Source organism: Bactrocera latifrons, unplaced genomic scaffold (assembly GCF_001853355.1).
Source record: "Bactrocera latifrons isolate USDA-ARS-PBARC rearing strain unplaced genomic scaffold, ASM185335v1 scaffold_34, whole genome shotgun sequence".
Taxonomy (NCBI): Eukaryota; Metazoa; Arthropoda; class Insecta; order Diptera; family Tephritidae; genus Bactrocera; species Bactrocera latifrons.
This window is the reverse complement of record NW_017536979.1, coordinates 1,495,599-1,514,859: the sequence shown is the minus strand read 5'-3', so window position 1 is coordinate 1,514,859 and position 19,261 is coordinate 1,495,599. Positions and strand designations below refer to the sequence as shown.

Sequence of the window (19,261 nt, the reverse complement as noted above, 5' to 3'; positions counted from 1 at the left end):
GTGAGTGAGAGTTAGAAATTCACATAAATACGAGTGCATTACTACCATATTCAGGTCGCCTTGGTGTGCCGCTAGTAGTACGGCATCGGAAGTTTGTTCCAGTATAGAGCTAAGTGTCGATTTAATATTTAGTTTTTGGGTATTTTTTTTTTTAGTTTCAGTTGCCAACACACACGCCGTTACATAACGTAAATTTGCATTTGTGCGTGGTGCAGTTTAATGCGGTTCGTGCAATGGTGTCGTTGGTTTTATATATCGCAATTATACGTGTTATTTTTGTTGTTGTATTCATTTATTAGGCATTACGAGTGCGTAACACGTATTGAGTAGTATGTTTTAGTCCAAAAATGAAAGAAAAAGAAAAAAATTAAATAAATAACTTTTTTAGTAGAAAAGCTCTGCGATTTCTAACTTTAATCTAGCAAAATTAATTAACTGCAAAAAATATTAAATTTACGCTGCGACTCAAAAATACCTGAATCCATAACCGAAGACATCTTCGTTGAAACTGAATAATCGATCTTTATTGCTGCATGCAAATTATTGAAGACAGTTTGAGATATTTTATTTTTATTTCAATATTTCAAATGATTTTATTTACGAAAATGCGATTAAATGTAATTAAGAGAGAAATAGTGAGAACAGAGGGAGTAGCGATTTGTATGCATTTTCGATGTTGATAATTTTGAGGTTAGGTAAACTTGGAAATGATTTTTCTGATTGAACTTTGTTTAGATCTTCAAATATTTGTTCGTTTTTAATACTTTTATTAGACGTCACTGTTGCGGCAAAAGTCGCAAAAACAAAATTATCATATCTTATTATTTTCTCATTCCATTTCAATTCGTAAAACAGCTAAGAACTGAGGAAATTTCTTCGTGACATTTCTTTAATACCGAAATACAGTCGCTAAATGGTTCGTTAGTCTCAGCTATGACGTTTTTTGGAAATTTGGGTTTTTTGCAAAATTCCTTGGTCTCAGTGTGAAATTTTCGAAAAATCGTTTCTCGGATAGATTACACTATAACAAACATTCTCTCTAGTTTTGAAATTGAAATTCAAACTATTGCGGTCGCTACAGCGTTTCTTGTTTGAAGGGAACAGAGTGGGCAACATAGCGAATGCGATCTTTAAGCTCGTTTTTTCTCAGAATGATGTTTTTCAAAACGGTTTCCACTCTCAAAGTTGACCAGAATAAAATTATGAAGGATAATTAACCGACATTTCGTTGCTTTTTAAATAATATGTGCCTGGTCTACGAAAAGGGAGCTAACGTGCGAAAACTAGTTTTCTGGGAAACAGCTGTTAAAAATCTCATCTTCCATCCGAATCAACTAAAAAGTGAAAATTGATTTTTTGGATTTTTTGACACCTAAGCCCCTTTCCGTAGGTCACATATAAAGCTTGTTAATTCATTTTTATTCTGAACTACGTTGATCGTAGCTGTATTTTCGTAAATAGTCGATGATTATTGGTCGCATTTAGTTGTCAATGATTAAAGGTAGCATTCTTTAACAATAATTATTACTAAAAATATATTTTTCTATGCAAGTCTAACATTTACAATATTTGTGATAATTAATAGATATAAAAAAAAGAATTGTTTTATACATTATCTACAATGAAGAAGTACTATACAAACTGAACAATTCCATGAGACCAAGTAGGTTTTTCTACGTTTTGTCAGTTGAGTCAGTCAAGATGCATCAATGAAGATTTTAAATATTTCAGAGAAGATCTTCGAACAATTCGGTGCACTTTAAAAGGATAGCACGGAATATATTCTTTAAAAACATGCACCTCTTTCTTTTTTAGAACTATTATTAATTTAAATGAACGGAACAATTAGTTAAGAAAGCGTTTGCAAGTGATTTGAATTTAGCAGTGCTGAAGTGTTATAGAAAAGTTTGCGTTTTATATTTTACATACGGCTGTACTAACGAATTCGAAGTTAATTAAAGAGAAAAGGTGTTTTGAATTTTCAAAGTTGTGAATTTACGAATGTGATTTGGAAATTTGCTTCGCAGCAAAGAAAATGTTTAGCATTTTAGGTGGCATGAATGAAATGTTATGTAGGAATATAGTTGCGCCCTTTACCTCTTCCATTTCATAACTTTGATGGGTTTTCCGATTTGCAAATCATCGTCTTTGTATATATATGCATTTCAAAATTAGTTTTTGAGACATAAAAATCGAAAATAACCTCAATTAATATCCGCTCATCCCACAAATGCGTAATCAAGTAAGAATGTTATATACAAACTAATAAAGGTATTATTACTACTATCACTAAAAATAAATACCAAAAATAATGGAAATGCTTTCCATACAGTCAACATACCATTTGTGATAATTATCTTTGTGCACAGTGTGTTAAGTTTGGGGATTTTTGGTTTGATTTTGAGTTTTTTTTTTAATTTTTATTTTTGGTTTAATTTTGTTGGTGGCGCGAAGATATCGGAATACGGTTTAGTCTTTGCTGTCAATATAAGTTGCGCTAGAAGTATGTTTGTATGTATGCACGTAGGAAATTTTGCACCTGCGTATGTGAGTATAAATGGCTGCTTCGCTTTATATTTGTATGCATAATGGTACTTACATTTATGCGGCAAGGACTAAGCTGTATTCTGAAATCCTTTCGTTTTTTTTTTTTTTTTTTTTTGTTTTTGAAGGTTAATAGTTCGCTAATTCTTGTTACACAATTACGGTTACATACAGTTAAGGAAATATTGCAAACATATCTTAAGCAAGCAAAGTCTAATGCAATGGAAGAATATATTTAAAAACAATAATAAATATGGCTCAGAAAAGAAAAAAAAATTACTTTGAGGAAAATATCCAAGTAACTTGAAGGGGAAGGGGACTAGCTCGATAATAAAATTGTTTTTCGTTGGACAAACTTGAAAATAATTTCCCAAATTGACTTTTGGAAGTTAACTGCTGGACCAGTTTATGGTCACTGATCTCATGAGGGTTGTAAATTCTTATTATGAGTGAAGACATTTCAAAACGCGCAATTTAATGGTCACTTGAAATGAAAATATAATGGCGGTCTATTTAAATTCGGTTGAAAAATGACCAGTTCAAATATTAATATTTCTCATTCAGCATCATATGGTCCACACTTCCCTTTTCAATAAAAACTTTTTTCCTGACTTTTCGAAAATTTAATTTATTGGTAGTCGAAAAAGTCTTTTTGTATTTCAATCAAACTTCAACTTATTTATATTTATAATGAACCAATATGCACCATTTTGGGTGACCACCTTTTTCCATTTCTCCGCTGACGACATTATTCCATTAGTATAAAAACTTTTCTGGTTTTGTGGTGAAAACTGCGACAAGTAATTTTCACAGGCTTCTCTTGAAGCCAACTTTACTCTATTAAGGGAGTTCTGTATTGACTGAAACAAATGGTAGTTCGATGGTGCCAGCTCAGGGCTATATGGTAGATGCATCAAAACTTTCCAAAACTGATACTGATTTTTTATAAAAAAAAAATGTCAAAATATACCGAATTTCTTCATTTTAGCTAATTTTGAACAGCTGTAATTTTTATTAACTTCCCCGAATTTAATTTTGGTTAAATGAAGCTTAAAATATAACTTTTTAAACACTAAATGGTGTGACATAATGTGATGGGTAGCACTGGAAATATACGACTGCAACGATATCTATTGACCAAATACGAAAAGACTTTTTCGACTACTCAATTTAGTTAGAGAGAACGTTTAATATTCGGTTCTTATTGGACTTAATTCATTGTTTAAAAAAGGAATATTGAGTAATTATTAATAATTCAATGACCAGCTATGAGGAGAAAAAAAAATAACTAAATCATAAGAAAAAAGAAGCATATAAAAAACTGAAAATTTACTTTCTGGTTTGAGCAAAGGACACACAGTTACATGCCACACTAAATTATTTAATTTATTATTTGTAACTATTTCGCTAAATCTAATATTGCTGAATATTTATATAACAACAAAATTTTCCACTTTTTGCACCTCTTACATGAATAAACTACCATTCACGCATTTTTAATTTGAATTTGGCTTCATTAAAGCTTACCCACCCAAAAAAAAAAAATTGCTATGTACATACATAATATGAGATTGCATCGCTTTATCGCTTTACAATTCGAAACGCTTCTTGCGGTAATAATAATTGCAAAACATGCGTTTACTTATGTAAGGTAATTGCGTACCGGTACTGCCGGAGCGGCCTTGCTGATCCATATTGCGGCGCTCATTTTGTGCGCCAATCCGCTGTGAATAGGCGGAGAAGGAGCGCTCCTGGTCGGGCGTCTGCGGCATGGTGGCGGCTTCGTGGTCCAGAATGTACAACTCGTCGATGGCGATATCACATATGTAGTGCAGATGCTCTTGAGCGCGATCGATGCGGAAGTAGTGCTCCGCGGTGCAGGCTGCAAGAGACAAAAACAACAACAAAAAGAGAGTAATTTCAATACTTTTGTAACTTGTTTGGAAATGCAGTTTTTTTTAGCAAACTAGCGTGCGAGTACTCACAATCGATGAAGCACCAATCCTGCGACACCTTCGGGTATGTGATCGATTCCTCGAATTTGGCGTTGAGCATGTTGCGCACCTGCTCCAAATCGCACTGCGACTCGATCTCCATTTTGCCCAATTTATTGGCCAATTTGCGCAACATGTCCTTGTCGTAGTGATATTGCTCGTATTGTTGCATCGTTATGCGCAAAATTGTTAAATGTAGTTTCTCCAATGGGTTCACTCTGACGTAAATGTATAGTAAAATGAGCTTAGTGAAACGCTTTGGCAATATTACTATTATTATTAATATTGTCATTGTTCATTTTTTTGATCGTTATGTTGAAAAAAAAAAAAAATAAAACAATGCTGTCTCTCAATCTAAGTTATGTTGTTGTCATGTAAATTGATTTGGAAGGTTCGCGGAAATTTTTCTCTCTCTCTCTTCTTGAAGCAATGTAAGAAAAATGGTCAAATAGTGGACCTATAACTCCCTCTCTGACAACACTGAAACTTGACATCATGAGTTGTGAAAAAATGGCTTCGGTTCTTATAGCATTGACAGACAATAATAACGGGGCATCTCGACAGAATAAAATCTATGTCTTACTAACTGTCAAATCTATTGCTATTGCCATTGCCAAATCTGTATGTGGGCATTCGTTATCTTGACATAATCATTTGTGCAAGGCGTAGGGTAGGTAGGTTCGAGCTGATTTAGCGCATGCTTTGAGCTCTTGAAATTGCGAAATACCGTCGGTTAGGTAGCTGATTTAGCTTTTATGAGGAAAATAAAAAAGGATCCTGGGAAAAATAAGATAATAACAAAGGAGAAAGATCCTTTTTTCCACAAACGTATTTCTGGAAAAAATAAGAATTCATATTTTTGGACTACTTTATAATAATTGTGACATAAATATACCAATTAAAATAATAAATTTAAAACGAGCAAAGATATTTTGATTTGTACAATACAATAGGCACGGCAATACAGTTAGTAAGACAAAGATTTTATGCTGTCGAGATGGGCCGTAAAACAAGAAGCTTCTGAAGACAAATTTGGATCTGATTAAGTGCGCAAATAATCCGGATTAACGCTGGCGTCTGTCAAGGCTATTAGTCTGTGAACTAGCTGCTAAGCCTTCGCCATCTGAAGCAAATTCGCGAAGCAGTTTGGAACAAACTTGTTTTGCTTTTGAAAGAGATGAGTTTCGCTACAGAGATGGCAAAACCGTCACTATATTATTTAGATAACTACTCTTAACTGAAATCATACTAATATTATAATTAAAGAGCAAGTTTTGAGCACAAAAATGATTCGAAAGAAAGACACATAAGTATATTTACATATTTCGAAAAACATTGTTTGTACTTACTGTACATCGCCGCGTCCGTGTTTGCGTTTGGCCAGCATAACCGCTTTGTTCAGCAAACTCATTTCGATAATTGATGGCTTCACGCGGCACGCCTCGCCGTCCACCTGCATCGGGATTGTCTTCTTGGTGACGATGCGTGCCGACCGACATTGGCAAATGCAGGTGCCGTGCAAGCCGGCCTGCAGCATGGGCAGCTGGTAAGTGGTCAGACCGACCACCTCTAACATGCCGTCATCGATGGCTGGCTTGGATTGGCCGAACGAATCGTTCCAGGGATGGGTACCGCCGCCATAGCTAAGGGTGTGGAATGTATGTTTGAAATATCGGTGAGGAAAGAGAGAAATAAAACACAACAAAGTTGTAATATAGGAAATATAGGAGTGCCGGAGCAGATATCTATCTAATGCACTCTTGCATGTCCAAGGGAGTACTTAAAAAAGGTATGCAATTTATAGCTAAGTGATTGCAATTGCCGCTGTCTGGCGTACGATAGACGACCGCCCGTCAGAAAGCTTATATCTAGAATTTATTTTTATTTGCAGCCATAACACTTTTAATGTGTCACTAATGGCATGCAATGTGCACCGTAAGTGTCAGAGTTATCTACTAGGAAAGTTCAGTGAACTCACCTGCCAATATTTAGGAAGAGCACTGCATGACAGCCGGCGTCGCGCAGTTTACCCGTGAAATCCTGGCCGTCGCACTCGAGCGTCACCCACTGCGAGAGATTCCGATACTGTCGCAAGATCAGATCTTTGCCACCCATTTGACCATAGTACATCTTGTTGCGCAGACGCGAGTTGAAGCGCTCTGGATGCGCTTCGCGCGCCTCGTGGAATTCGAGTGCGATGTGTGCATCGACGCCAAAGGAGTAATAGTTATTGATCACATTTAGCGGGACATTGTCCTTGCTGCGGCTGACATTATCGTCTTCCACTTCACGGTTGGGCGTGACATTCAGACGCCAGCGATCCATCAGCACACACTGAGACATGCCGATTTCTCGTAATATCTTACTGACCGGCTCATCGGTGTAGCCCTACGGGAGAGTAATTTGAAGCATATGTTTAAACATACAATACGCGCCAATTAGCGGTATACTTACACCACCCCAACCGAGAGCGCGAGCGAGATCATTGCCAGTACCTAAGGGCAGCACACCCACAGCTGGCGGCGGTGTTATGGGTGGATTCAACATGTCCAGCACAGATAATACCCAACCTACGGTGCCGTCACCGCCACACGCTAAAACGCGCAAGTTAGGCGCTTTACGGAATAGCTCCAAACTACGATTGAACGAAGCAGAAATAAATAATCAACAACTGATTATGGCCGCAGATCGCCGTGTACTTACCCCATCTTTGGACCGCCTTGCGTTAAATCGAAAACTTGTCGAGGGTTCAGAAGATGTTGGAATTTACCCAACAGCTTGACACCTTGATTGCCGCCCGATTTAGGATTGATGAACACAATCACGGGTATTACGTCGGGCGATGGTATCGGCTTCACGATGAAAGCGCGTGGCTCTTTCTTCTCTTCCTTTTGCTTTTGCCGTTTACTCGCCCCCTTCTTCTTACTGCTGGTTATGGTCACATTGGTCTTGTTGTTCACTCGTATGGAGGATTTAAAATTACCTTTAGTGGGTAACTTGACGATCCAAGACGGTGGCACGATAATTGGCGCATAATTGCCTGTAATATATAAAGGGTGTTTTTGGTAATCAATTTACGACAAATTGATAATGAGGATTGTGCACGGATTCTAAAATATTTTCGGAAGATAAAGTCAGTAGATTTTAGTACTAATTTTTTGTATCACTCTTTATTTGGTTCTTACGCTGGCAATATAAATGTATAGCAGGTATGCTTTGGACCCAGTGAAAATTAGAGCAAGAAGTGTTAAATGTTCAAACCCTCTTGTTCAGTCCAAAGAAAAAGTACAGACTTGATGCCTTCAAATTAAGGACGAGAAATGACGAAGCATTTTTTCCCCCAGTCCCGAGTTTGCCAGTATTCTGCTTGGGCGAGCTGAGGGCTGAGTGAGCTGAATTATCCAATTTCCCAAGAAAAGCTAACAATTGCATTGTGTGCATGTGGTAATAAGATTTTCACACTGCAAAGTAATAAAGCTGAGTATTTTACAAATCGTAAATGCAATCAAAAAAATCCGCAAAGACTTTAGTAATCCCCCTCATCGCCGCTCTCAATGCTTTGCCGCACCTGCTGCGGCAGACAAGCTCATTGCTAATTTCGAGCAGATTTGCTTGCTGATGACACCGAGTGTAATGGAAGTTGGAGGACATACATATATACGATACATGTATGTTGCATGTGCACACATACCCGATAGTACCTCTTAGCTCTTAGTATACACAGACGCATCCAATTTTGCCCGCTCTTCAGATTTCTGGTGCGGCCACTGCAAAGCCTTGGTTTTGGCACTGCTGCGTTCTCGAACGTGTTGAGCGGACGCATTTACGGCTACCAATGCTTGAGCTTGAAGGAACGGTTATTATACGATAAACGACATAGCTGCTTAGTTGTCGAACGAGTGCGGTGGTGGTTAGCAGGGCAACGAATACTGCGAACCGAAGATCGTGGGCCCAACCAACAATAGCATCGATTGTATTGAATTATCAATCCCAACAGGGGGAAATATGAAAATGGCTTGCATCAGTGGTTTGGTTTAAGTGATACACATAATTGGTCTGAGAAATTTACTGTTGTGTATCTAAATTTGCAGCATTTGGTGCCATTGCTTTGACCTGCATATTAATTTCAAGAGATGCTTTCATTTGAATCGCCATAGCAAAGCTCTGCGTAGCAATTCGGGTGGTCCTTGTACTTTGCACTTGATTAAACATCGACGGAAGGAGTTCAGTTTGCTCTTATCTGCATATTCCATTTCAATTCGACAATGTTATTGATTACCTTGCGGCTTTTGGAGAAACGTCGGAATTCAACTATCCTAACGAAACAATATTTGTTAAATTGATAAATAAAATGGACTTAGGGGAGCTTCCCAAGCAGCCATATTCAAATATATATATAATATATCTGTGGGTGTGTTAAATAATATCGATAAAATATTTGTAAATTGCCGATGGATGGCTGTAGTATTAGCACTTCGACCTGCAGCTGAACTTTAATTGGCTCGCCATGGCGTATGAGCAACATCTGCTGTTTGCCTCAAATTGCCATTGCACTCAACTTCTATCACGCATTACTGATGAAGCGCATTAACTTAATTATAGTGTAATAGATAAAGTGATGAATGTGGGTAACATTTCACAATTAAAGTAATCTGTAGTAAACTGACTTTTGTTTAGAGTGACTCAAACTATAAATAATTCTTTCAGCGAATAATTTTTATGGGTGGCATAAAATTAAATTGTATGTATATTACTCTGTTTTGAATAAACTATTTCCAAGAAGTTGAGTTATTATATAGTTTAGCTCATTAATGATCTGCAATTGTTATACATAGATTCTTGCTGACTGCGAAGAAAGCTCTAACTAACGGCTTAGTTAATTATCTGTGCATTTGTTTGAAACCATTGAACAATTGAAAATAATGGCAAAGATATATACGTTCACCGCTATTGAATAGAGAAGTTGCCTCACTAAGTCTCAGTGCTGATTGAGTGAGGACTGAGATGGAAGATTTTCAGATAATTTCATTTTACATATCCACATATCTACATACACACATTGTATGCACACATTGTTTTTTTTAGACCAATTGCGTTGCAGCACTTGCAACACAATGCACGCTTTTGTAGCAAAGTTTAAGTTTCAACAAGATTGTCTTTCTTCAGTCTTACATATAACGTATATATGTATATGTACATACATAGACGTGCACGCACACACGCATTCGTTGATGTTTTGCCACCACGGCAGCGTGCGTGGCGTCGGATTTGTGCAATTAAATGAAATTTTTAAGTGGCCCACAAGCACGGCAGCACTACATTAAGTGCAACACTCGACAATATTTTGCCGCACGTTCATATTTACTCAAACACTTCCTGGAAAAGTGCCATAAACGTTTGAAAGTGACGGAGCATAGATTTAGCTGAAACACACTTCGATATCTTGGAAATTTATTTAATGTATTTTTAATGCAAAATTGATTCAGAAATGAATTCTTATCAACTGAAATTATAAGCAATGATTTGTTTCATGCAAAACACCACGAGTACATATTGCCACATTGTTTGGTGCTATTCCTGGTACTTCAATTTGGCTTTTTATTTTTTTATTTCTATGATTTTTAAAACTTACCCAAGGTGCACTCTTCCCCAATTTTGGCTTGATTAAAGCAGGACTCCTTGTTGTGATAGACCTCGTGACACCAGGCGCAGGACAGTGCCACTATCTCTTTGGAACCAAACAGTTTACCCTGGACAGCCTGCAAAAGCAATAATAAATATGTTGAATTAAAAATCAGATTGCGTAAAGAAATCATGAGTAGTCAAGCCTTTCAGAATCCTGCTATAAGTAGTGCCTGTAGCTACTATTTTGTTTTGTATTACTTAATAGTTTTTAAATACTGGAGTTATTATGGATTTATTTCTTTGGAAACAATAAAATTTGCTCATTTATAATAGAAGAGAAGGTGAGACCTACAATGCCATAAACTTCTAGCTTACTATCTTGCAGATTTTTATGGTCGCATGGCGTGGTTTTTCGTGCTATTTTTGTATGAAACCATTCAATATAATGAAATTAAGACGCGTCGTAAAATTCACAACTATGTAGTCCAAATGAAAATCACGTTTCTCTGCAGCACAACTACACATACTTAAAGCTTAAATTAAAGGAAAAATTAGAGAACAGTGCTTTTTTCTATTTGTGACGATTTTTTTCTTAAATTATAATATTTATGAGAAATATTGGGTGGTCGAAAAAGTCTTTTCGTATTTCTAATCAATATTTAACCTTTTATTATAATTATATATAAATAAACGAATATGTACCAATTTGGTCGACCACTTTTTGCCGTTTTTCCGCTAGAGATATTATTCCATTTTTTTTTTACTCATTTTTGAATAGCTGTAACTTTTTTCAACTTCCCCGAAATTAATTTCTTTTTAAATGAAGCTTAAAATATCGCCTTTGTAACACTATATGTTGTGACACAATGTGATTGGTAAGACTGGAGATATACGACTGCAACGACATCTATTGACAAAATACGAAAAGACTTTTTCGACTACCCAATATAAAATTTTGTTTTTTAAATAATCAAACTTTAACCGAAAATATTTTTAAATGGTCAGGTTTACGAAAATCGTTATAAACCTGCTTTGAAGAGCATTATTCCCTACAAAACCTATGAAACGAAATATTTTTCAAGTAGTTGGACACGAGATGCGAATTTTTTTATCTGATAATAAGAAAAAACACCTGCAAGAAGTAGGACCTTCTTGTTACAATTAAGAGCTCCTACTTCGAACCTATTTGCAGAGAATTACGCGATTTTTTTTTTTTTAATTTACCCTAACATGTGAAATACTGTGCCCAAAAAATAAGGTGACATTGTATTTATTTTGAAAATTCTTTATTTATTCTTCCAAATCAATTTCATCCCCTTCAAAGTAATCCCCACTAGATGTATTACATTATGCCAACGGATTTTCCAACCTTCGAAACAGTGGTTCTAGTGTCACTTTCCGGGATGGCCTTCAGTTCCGTCTTCGCTGCGGCTCCCCGGAGCGGTCTTTTGAGCTTGGTGAACAGATAGAAGTCGCACGGCGCCTGATCAGGTGGATACGGTGGTTGCGGAACGATATGGGTCGASCTTTTGGCGAAATGATCATTTAATGCAAATTCTTTGCACAACAAATTTCGACATCGCAAAAAACGAAAAACTCACTTTTAGCAGCTCACAAAATGACACGTACCTCAAACACTAATGAATATTTTGACATGAAATTTGACATAAATGTGACTGACAGTACTACCGACCTAAAAAAAAAACAATCTCCAAATCTTTCGACGCGCGCAGTTTAAATTAAAATTTTACCTTTTTGGGCACAGTAATGAAGTGTATGCAGATATATTATTACAAAATTCAAAGGTAAAAATTAAATATTTGAAAATTCTGAAACCACAACGCCGCATAAGCTTTACACATTTCTTGCCACAAATAATTTCCTCGAATACTATTGTGCTACATACAAGTATATCGTAAGTAAGTATGTATGTATGTTTTTATTTTCCTAACCGCAGTTAGCCGTTAGCTATTGGCGTTAGCCTCTTATTCCCTGTGGCATTCTTCTTCTTGTTCCAACTGCTACCGTGTAAGTTGCTTCACGTCTCCCCAGGATTTCTGTACTATGCCGTAAGTTGCCCTAGTTGTTTTTGTTGCTGCTACCGGACATGTTTAATCGGCACTATGGTACAAAAGGTCGGACAGCATGGACGTGCCAGCTTTTCCAATACACCGAGTTATGCGCTATATCCCTCGACGCTCTGGTTGCATGTATATTGTAAAGCTGCTGTTGTTGTTGCTCTTATCTTAAATTTTGACTACCTGCTGTGCATTATTATTCAATATGCTATTTATGATGGTATCGATGCCATTAATGGGGCGTTTATTATGAAATTCCATGCAATCCGGCGTACGTGCAGAGAAGCCATGGACAAGGAGCAAGGAGCTTTTCGCAAGGCGAGAGATATGTGGATATCTATCCAAGTTGTAGTAATAAGTAGTAATAAATATACTCAGCTCTTGGTTTGCTAATGCTAGTGGAATATTGAAAAGTCCTTAAAATTAGCTAGATATTATTAAATGCCCTGCATGGCCGAGACATGTTGCCGCATTAAAGAGAAGCTGTGTCGGAATTAATTTGCCATTTTAAATTAATTATTTTGCTTAAAAGCTTTTGAGCTCGCTACTTGTAAATATTTCATATGTTTATATACTCAAATATGGTTTGTTGTTAAGTGTGTGTGTTTGTGAATTTAATTAAAGTAGACTTACCTTACCGCACTGCTTGCACTTGCCCTTCTCCATTTTGCGATGCACCCAGTGATGGTGCGTCGTGGACTGCTCCCGGTATTGTCTTACGCCCACGTCCCGAAATGTTGGCTTACACGCTAATTGAGTCTTTTCATTGACGATTGGAATGCAATTTTGATGCGCAATTAATTGGCAAGCAGAGCACTTCATGCGTTGACCACTTTTCTGTCATTCAAAAAGGCAAACGAATTAATAATTATAATAATATTAAATGAATACTATAAATTAAATGACACGCTTTAATGTTGATGCATAAAATACACATCACACACAGATCTAGTGTTGATACATAAAACACAGGGCAATGCACAAATGAGTGTGTGCATTTGTGTTGGTAAATAAGTGAATGTGAAAGGTTTTAAAATCGATGAGTTGATTTTTGACCGCGAAAAGTTACATAAAGTTACATTACACGATAATTAGCTTAAAGCTACTTTATGGTGTTTTAATTCTTTAATACAGGCTTATTATATATGCATAAGTGTATTTAAGTGGTGGTATGATAACGAATGGCAATGTGTAATGATAATATTTATCATGACCATTTGAGCATATTTAACATTTTAATTTACCAAAAAAAAAAAAATAAAAACGAATTTAGTTTGAAAAATAAATAAATTTATCATGTATAAGGAAGATTAAATCGAAAGCTGGCAAGCTAAAAAAATTTATTTAATATGTATCTCTTTTTAAATTGAAATGATTAAAACAAAGTCCGCACGTTTAGCAACTTGAAGTTGAAGTTTGTATGCTTTCTGCACAGAAGAAAAACTTTTCTTAAATGTACCTGTTTGAAGCGAATTATTCAATGCCTAACTATTGGACGTCGTTAATGTGCTGAACACATAAAAAGCGACAGACTTCAAGCAAATATTGAAGTACACACGTTCTTATGGACACAGTTATGTAGTCTTGCAGCTATCTAAATAACTGTGTCTTTAAGAACGTGTGTATTTTAATTTGACAGATGTCGCTTGAAGTCTGTCGCTCTAAAGTCTGAATACCTCAAAGCTTTTGGGTAGAATTCAATTAAAATGTAGCAGCTCAGTTCAATGAGTTTACATTTTAAAGCGTTTTTCTGAAAACGCCTGAAAGATTATTCGCTGGTTCGAGTTTCGGGTAAAATTATAGAATTTTTTTTACCATAGAACAATATTTTCAAATATAGAAATTGTTTAAGTACGTAGAAGGCCGGAATCACTTCAGCAGTGTAAAATCATTCTTTTCGGTGCCGTCGGAATTTGCGCATAATTCGAAAAATATTAAATGTTTTTCTAAAACTTTTTACTGCGTTTCGCAATAATTTTCATAAACATACCATTAAAATGTTAAAACAATTGAGAAAGTAGTTTTCTTCTTAAGTCCAAAATCGTTCATCGGACCACTCTTTCAGTGAGAAGAAGAGATACTCAAGTGTGCAAAATTTCTTTCATCAGTTTTTTCTCTTTATACACATAGCTTTTAAGATAACTTTTATAAAATCTTTGCTATTTATTGGATAGTTCTAAGATATTCAACGAACTTTCTTTTACTTTTTGATTTGTTTGTTGTGATAATTGAAATACTTCACGCGGTAATTACTGTGTTTTTGCGGAAAACCATTCGTCTTACTCTTACTAAACGTATTTATGAATATGTTCTGCGCTTTATAAAATATTCGTGGAAAATCACTTCCAAGAAAATAAGTTAGCTTAAGATTGAATAAATGGCCACTTTCTTAAACTGTATACATTAGATGGGTATGTATGTATAACTATTTACTTGTCCTCCTGCAGATTAAAAATAATTTATAATCATGAAATTTATATGTTTTTAAGTGCAGTAAATGCATTTTTCAAAACTTTATATTTCGATTAGCTTTCTCTTGAAGAGATGCACAAGAAAAATATTCAATTTAAGGATCGTCTCGATTTTTTGTATTATCGCATAATATACACTGTAATAAACATTCTCTCAACTTTTGAAATCGAAATTCAAATGATTACGATAGCTACAGCATTTCTTGTAGAAAGGGAACGGAGCTAGACAATCTTTAAACGCGTTTATCTCAGAATAGTGTTCTTCAAAGCGGTTTCCACTCTCAAAGGAAGAGTTTTGAAGATTTCTAGTTCCAAAAGGGAGAGAACATTTTTAACGTCATTCTATATCGGGCTATGGAAGCTTTTTTTTATTCTTCCTATTTTGTCTATTTTCAAAACATAGCGGAATAGCGCTTTTCCTATAGATTAATAATCCTCTTGAAATTTTTGTTTTTGATCAAAATTACATTACAACAATTTATTTTACTATTATTCACCCAACAAATAAACATTAAAAAATCAGTTTGTATTCGTCATGAATGTATTTTTTTATAAAAAGACCCGACCGATTAGTTAATTTCAATTTCGATGCCATAACCAAAGTTTACAAAGTCATCAAATTCATTCTCTTGAAACTTTAACGCTGCCAATAAGATAGTAATTTTCTTTTAAGTTCTACAAAAGCTACAGATTTATATAGCGGAACGGGTTGTATTTCTTTTAAAATAATAAAGAAAATATGATTTATAATGATTTGTTTTCTTTGACTTGTGAAATTCATTAGAGATAACGTTGCCTTAAAATATTCAAATTTAATCCATAATGTCTATTTAACGGTTAGGTTTACAAAAAAGTTTAAATAGATCTTTTTAGAACAATGAAGTTCCTATAAAGCCCACAAAATTAAATATTTTTATTAGTTTGAAGCAAGGTTTGAATTTCCATCTGATAATAAGAAAAATAATATACAACTGCAAGGCGGAGGACCTTCCCATTACAATTAAGAGCTCATACTTGGAGAGATTTTCTAAGAATGTATTTTTCAGTACTACCACCCTAATATACATACCTAAATTTTTACCTTACCTAAAGGATGTGAACACACTACATTACACTCATTTTAAACGGGTTAATAGTAACTACTCCGGTATCTTATACTTTTGCCACTTAAAATATTACTGTAATAAAATTACAAGTATGTGTCTGCTCAAATATGCAATTCCATGGAGATATGTATGTATGTGTGAATGTGGATTTACATGTATGTATGCCTTATTTTCGTGCGTGAGCAAACTTGCCGAATGAGAATAGAATTTGTTGCAATAATGATAATTATGAGTATAGGCGATGCGAAGTGAAAAGAGAGAATGTGTGTATTCATTGATAATAGCATTTAGCATGTGTGCTGGCACACATACATACCAAAATGCTGAAAATATCCTAATGTATGCCAGAAGTCTCACGCACACACATTTTGGCGAAAGTTTCGCATATTCCGCAAGTGGAAGGCTGCCAGTATGCATGTGCACGTGTGTGCGCGATATCGTAATGCGCGTTAAGCATGCAATAAATGAATTACTCGCAACAATTTTGTAATTGATTTAAAGTGTTTTGCGCCTGCGTGGGAATTCGCGCTCAACAAGCATTTCAATTAATTAAATTTAACGCTCTCAGCCCAATTAGCGCTGCTGTCGGCAAATTGCGTTGCTTATTTTTAAAATGGTCACATAATTAGTTACTGCAGTGCGCCATAAATAACGAGTACTCCAAATTAAGGGAGAGCGGAGCGGTATGTAATTAATTTTAATACAATTAAACTATCATTTATGCTTTATTTAAAAGTGCATAATAATTGAAATACTCGTGTCCTTGTATGCGTATGTGTGTGTGTTGAAATACTCACAATGCACTCCTCGTTCAAGCAGCAAAGATCGCCGGACGCCGACGTGGGCTTCCAGAAGTGTTCTCCCTGTACCGCGTTCTCGGTCCAGTCGGGCACAATCCGAATCGGCCGTCGGGCATTACTCGCCGACGCAGAACGTCTGCAATGGGAAAGAAAGAAAAAAAGAAAATATTTTAATAATTGCATGCTTAGCTACATACATTGTGAATACTTGAAACACCCAAAAATAGTTCGACAAGAATGTTGCAAGACTTCGCTTTTATGTGGCATTTCAGCCTTAAAATTGGCTGATTCCCGCAAATAAGCATTTAAATAAAAGTTCTGGAAATTTTCCCAAAATATTACGTGTTTATCCGTATTCATATCAATGCGCATGTGTGTGTGGCGATAGAGCGCCAGTAAATAGGCAATTAAGTTCAAATGTTGCATCGTTTGCTTTCTGCAAGGGTTATCAAATGCAAATTTGAACTTTCGGGAGAGACGCTTTTAAAGTTTTCTAAAACTATTGGGAATAGAAATTTTGAAAAAATATAAAATTTGAGTTAATAGTCAAAAATTTTATTTTCGAGTTATGAAGATCTTGCAGTAGGCAAACATATACCGTCAACCAAGATATTACACAAATGGAGTAAAGTATATACTGTAATCACAGTGAATATAGAACAAACGTCGGAAGGCCCGATTAAAACCGCTAATAATAAGTATTTTATTTTTAAACAATTTTTTATTGCCTTCATTACTTCAAGATACACCAATTTGATGTTGAAAACTAACTACAACAATATTTTAGACCGTGCGATGCCTACAAAAAGAATGATGGGTAGTCGAAAAAGTCTTTTCGTATTTTGGCAACAGATGTCATTGCAGTCATATTGTCGTTCTTCTCTAGTACTATCAATCACATTGTGTAATACTATAAAGTGTTGGAAAGCTGAGATTTTAAGCTTCATTTAACGAAAAAAAAAATTGTTGAAAAAAGTTACAGCTGTTCAAAAATGAATGAAAATAATGAAAAAATTCGTTACATTTTGAAACTTTTGTATAAAAAGCGTAAAAATGCCACACTAACCACCAAAGAAATTTGTGAAGTTTACGAAGATGACGGTGTATCAGCTCGTGTAGCACAACAATGGTTCGCTCACTTCCGTCCTGGAAATTTCGATTTACAGTGATGGAATAAGGTTTCCAGCAGAAAAATTGGAAAAAGTGAACGACCAAAATGGTACATATTTGTTTATTTACTTATTATTATAAATAAAAATAAAAAATAAGTTGAAGTTTGATTAGAAATGCGAAGAGTCCTTTTCGACTACACAATATTAATGGTTAAAACAGTTGAAACACCAGTTCTTTGCATTGTCAAAAAATCCGAGGTGTTCGTCGTATTAAAAGCCGTTACTATTTCTAAATCAATACAAATTTATACGCCATAGCCTATATAGCTTTACCATAATTGCATCGCTATATATTACTTTCCGTACAACAATGAAAAAACAAAAAGCGCATCGCTTATGCCCGCTGGACGACATTTTGTCGTTTATGAAGGCAAAGTGAAAATTAAAAGTTGCACAAAAGGTAAATAATAAACAGAAAACACAATAATGCGAGCATTGCCATGGCAGAGCCGTTGAAATGTGAAGCGAAACATGAGCCAATTTCATAGAAGGCACGCAAATGGGACACTTGGATGGACAGTTGGACAACCGAACAACTGCATACTGGGCAAAGGGGTAAACCGGACAGTCGGCGAAAGCAGTTGCCTGTCAGCGGAGTGCTTTTGATGTATATGTAAATACACACACACTAGTATAATAAATGTGTGTTGGCCATGCAACCAGTAGCCTTGCGCTCTGCCATTACTGTGAATGTGTCAGTGGATGACCACCCTGGTCCGTCACTCCGTCAATCCGTCATTGTTGGTTTGTGTGCTCGCTTGTTATTGTTGATGTTGCCAGTTATCGTCACCAGCACCGGCAATGGCAGCAGTAAACGCATTGCTAATGTCTTTCCGCTGCCAGCGCGTGTTTGTATGTGTTTGCCTGTATACGTGTGTGTGTGTCGTTTTTGTTTAGCAAAATATAGCTCTGCAATATTGCTATTTGACAGAAACGGTTTCCACTTGTGTTCTCGTCGACATTTTTTATTCGCCTTTGTGCACTTTTTTGCGTGTGCATGAAAATACAGGAGCGTTTGTGTTGCCGTGCAGCTCAGCAACAACAAGTTGACAGGCATTTCTTCATGGGATTTGCATAAATTTGACACTTTTTTCTCATTCACGTTGAGTAAAATTGATTGGGGGAGTAGGGTGTTGGATTAGTTATGTTTTCAGTGCTTTGCCTTCTTTCTTAGTTTTTCTGTGAATGAGAGCGCAAAATAAACAGTAGTAATAAACTTGTTTTGTTCTTTAGTAATCGCACTCTCCTCCAGAAGGAACTTTCTTTTTCTTTCTGAATCTTTTTGTAACAAGTTCTTGCGTCACTATCGAAATTTGTCTTAGTTAGTCTTTCATAATCGATATTAGAGATATTAAAGATATGAGCCAACATATATCGGGTGATTTTTTTGAGGTTAGGATTTTCATGCATTAGTATTTGACAGATCACGTGGGATATCAGACATGGTGTCAAAGAGAAAGATGCTCAGTAT

The 19,261-nt window shown here is 35.7% G+C and overlaps 1 protein-coding gene across 5 annotated transcripts in view; it reads right to left on the bottom strand.

Annotated features, from left to right (window-relative positions):
• The window catches only part of LOC108971338 (eye-specific diacylglycerol kinase), a 65,427-nt gene that overhangs the window by 3,523 nt on the left and 42,643 nt on the right, over nt 1-19,261 (bottom strand). For 2 of the 5 annotated variants that reach the window (XM_018937321.1, XM_018937326.1), the window contains 12 exons: nt 16,616-16,754; nt 12,875-13,078; nt 10,171-10,297; nt 7,242-7,578; nt 6,993-7,173; nt 6,517-6,926; nt 5,888-6,181; nt 4,530-4,756; nt 4,208-4,426; nt 2,098-2,146; nt 476-529; nt 46-109 (listed from right to left, as the gene is read on the bottom strand). In XM_018937321.1, coding sequence (XP_018792866.1) covers nt 46-109; nt 476-529; nt 2,098-2,146; nt 4,208-4,426; nt 4,530-4,756; nt 5,888-6,181; nt 6,517-6,926; nt 6,993-7,173; nt 7,242-7,578; nt 10,171-10,297; nt 12,875-13,078; nt 16,616-16,754 — 2,305 coding nt within the window. The remainder of the gene's footprint in view (nt 1-45; nt 110-475; nt 530-2,097; nt 2,147-4,207; nt 4,427-4,529; nt 4,757-5,887; nt 6,182-6,516; nt 6,927-6,992; nt 7,174-7,241; nt 7,579-10,170; nt 10,298-12,874; nt 13,079-16,615; nt 16,755-19,261) is intronic. The other 3 variants (XR_001993544.1, XM_018937324.1, XM_018937325.1) reach the window with 2 other exon arrangements.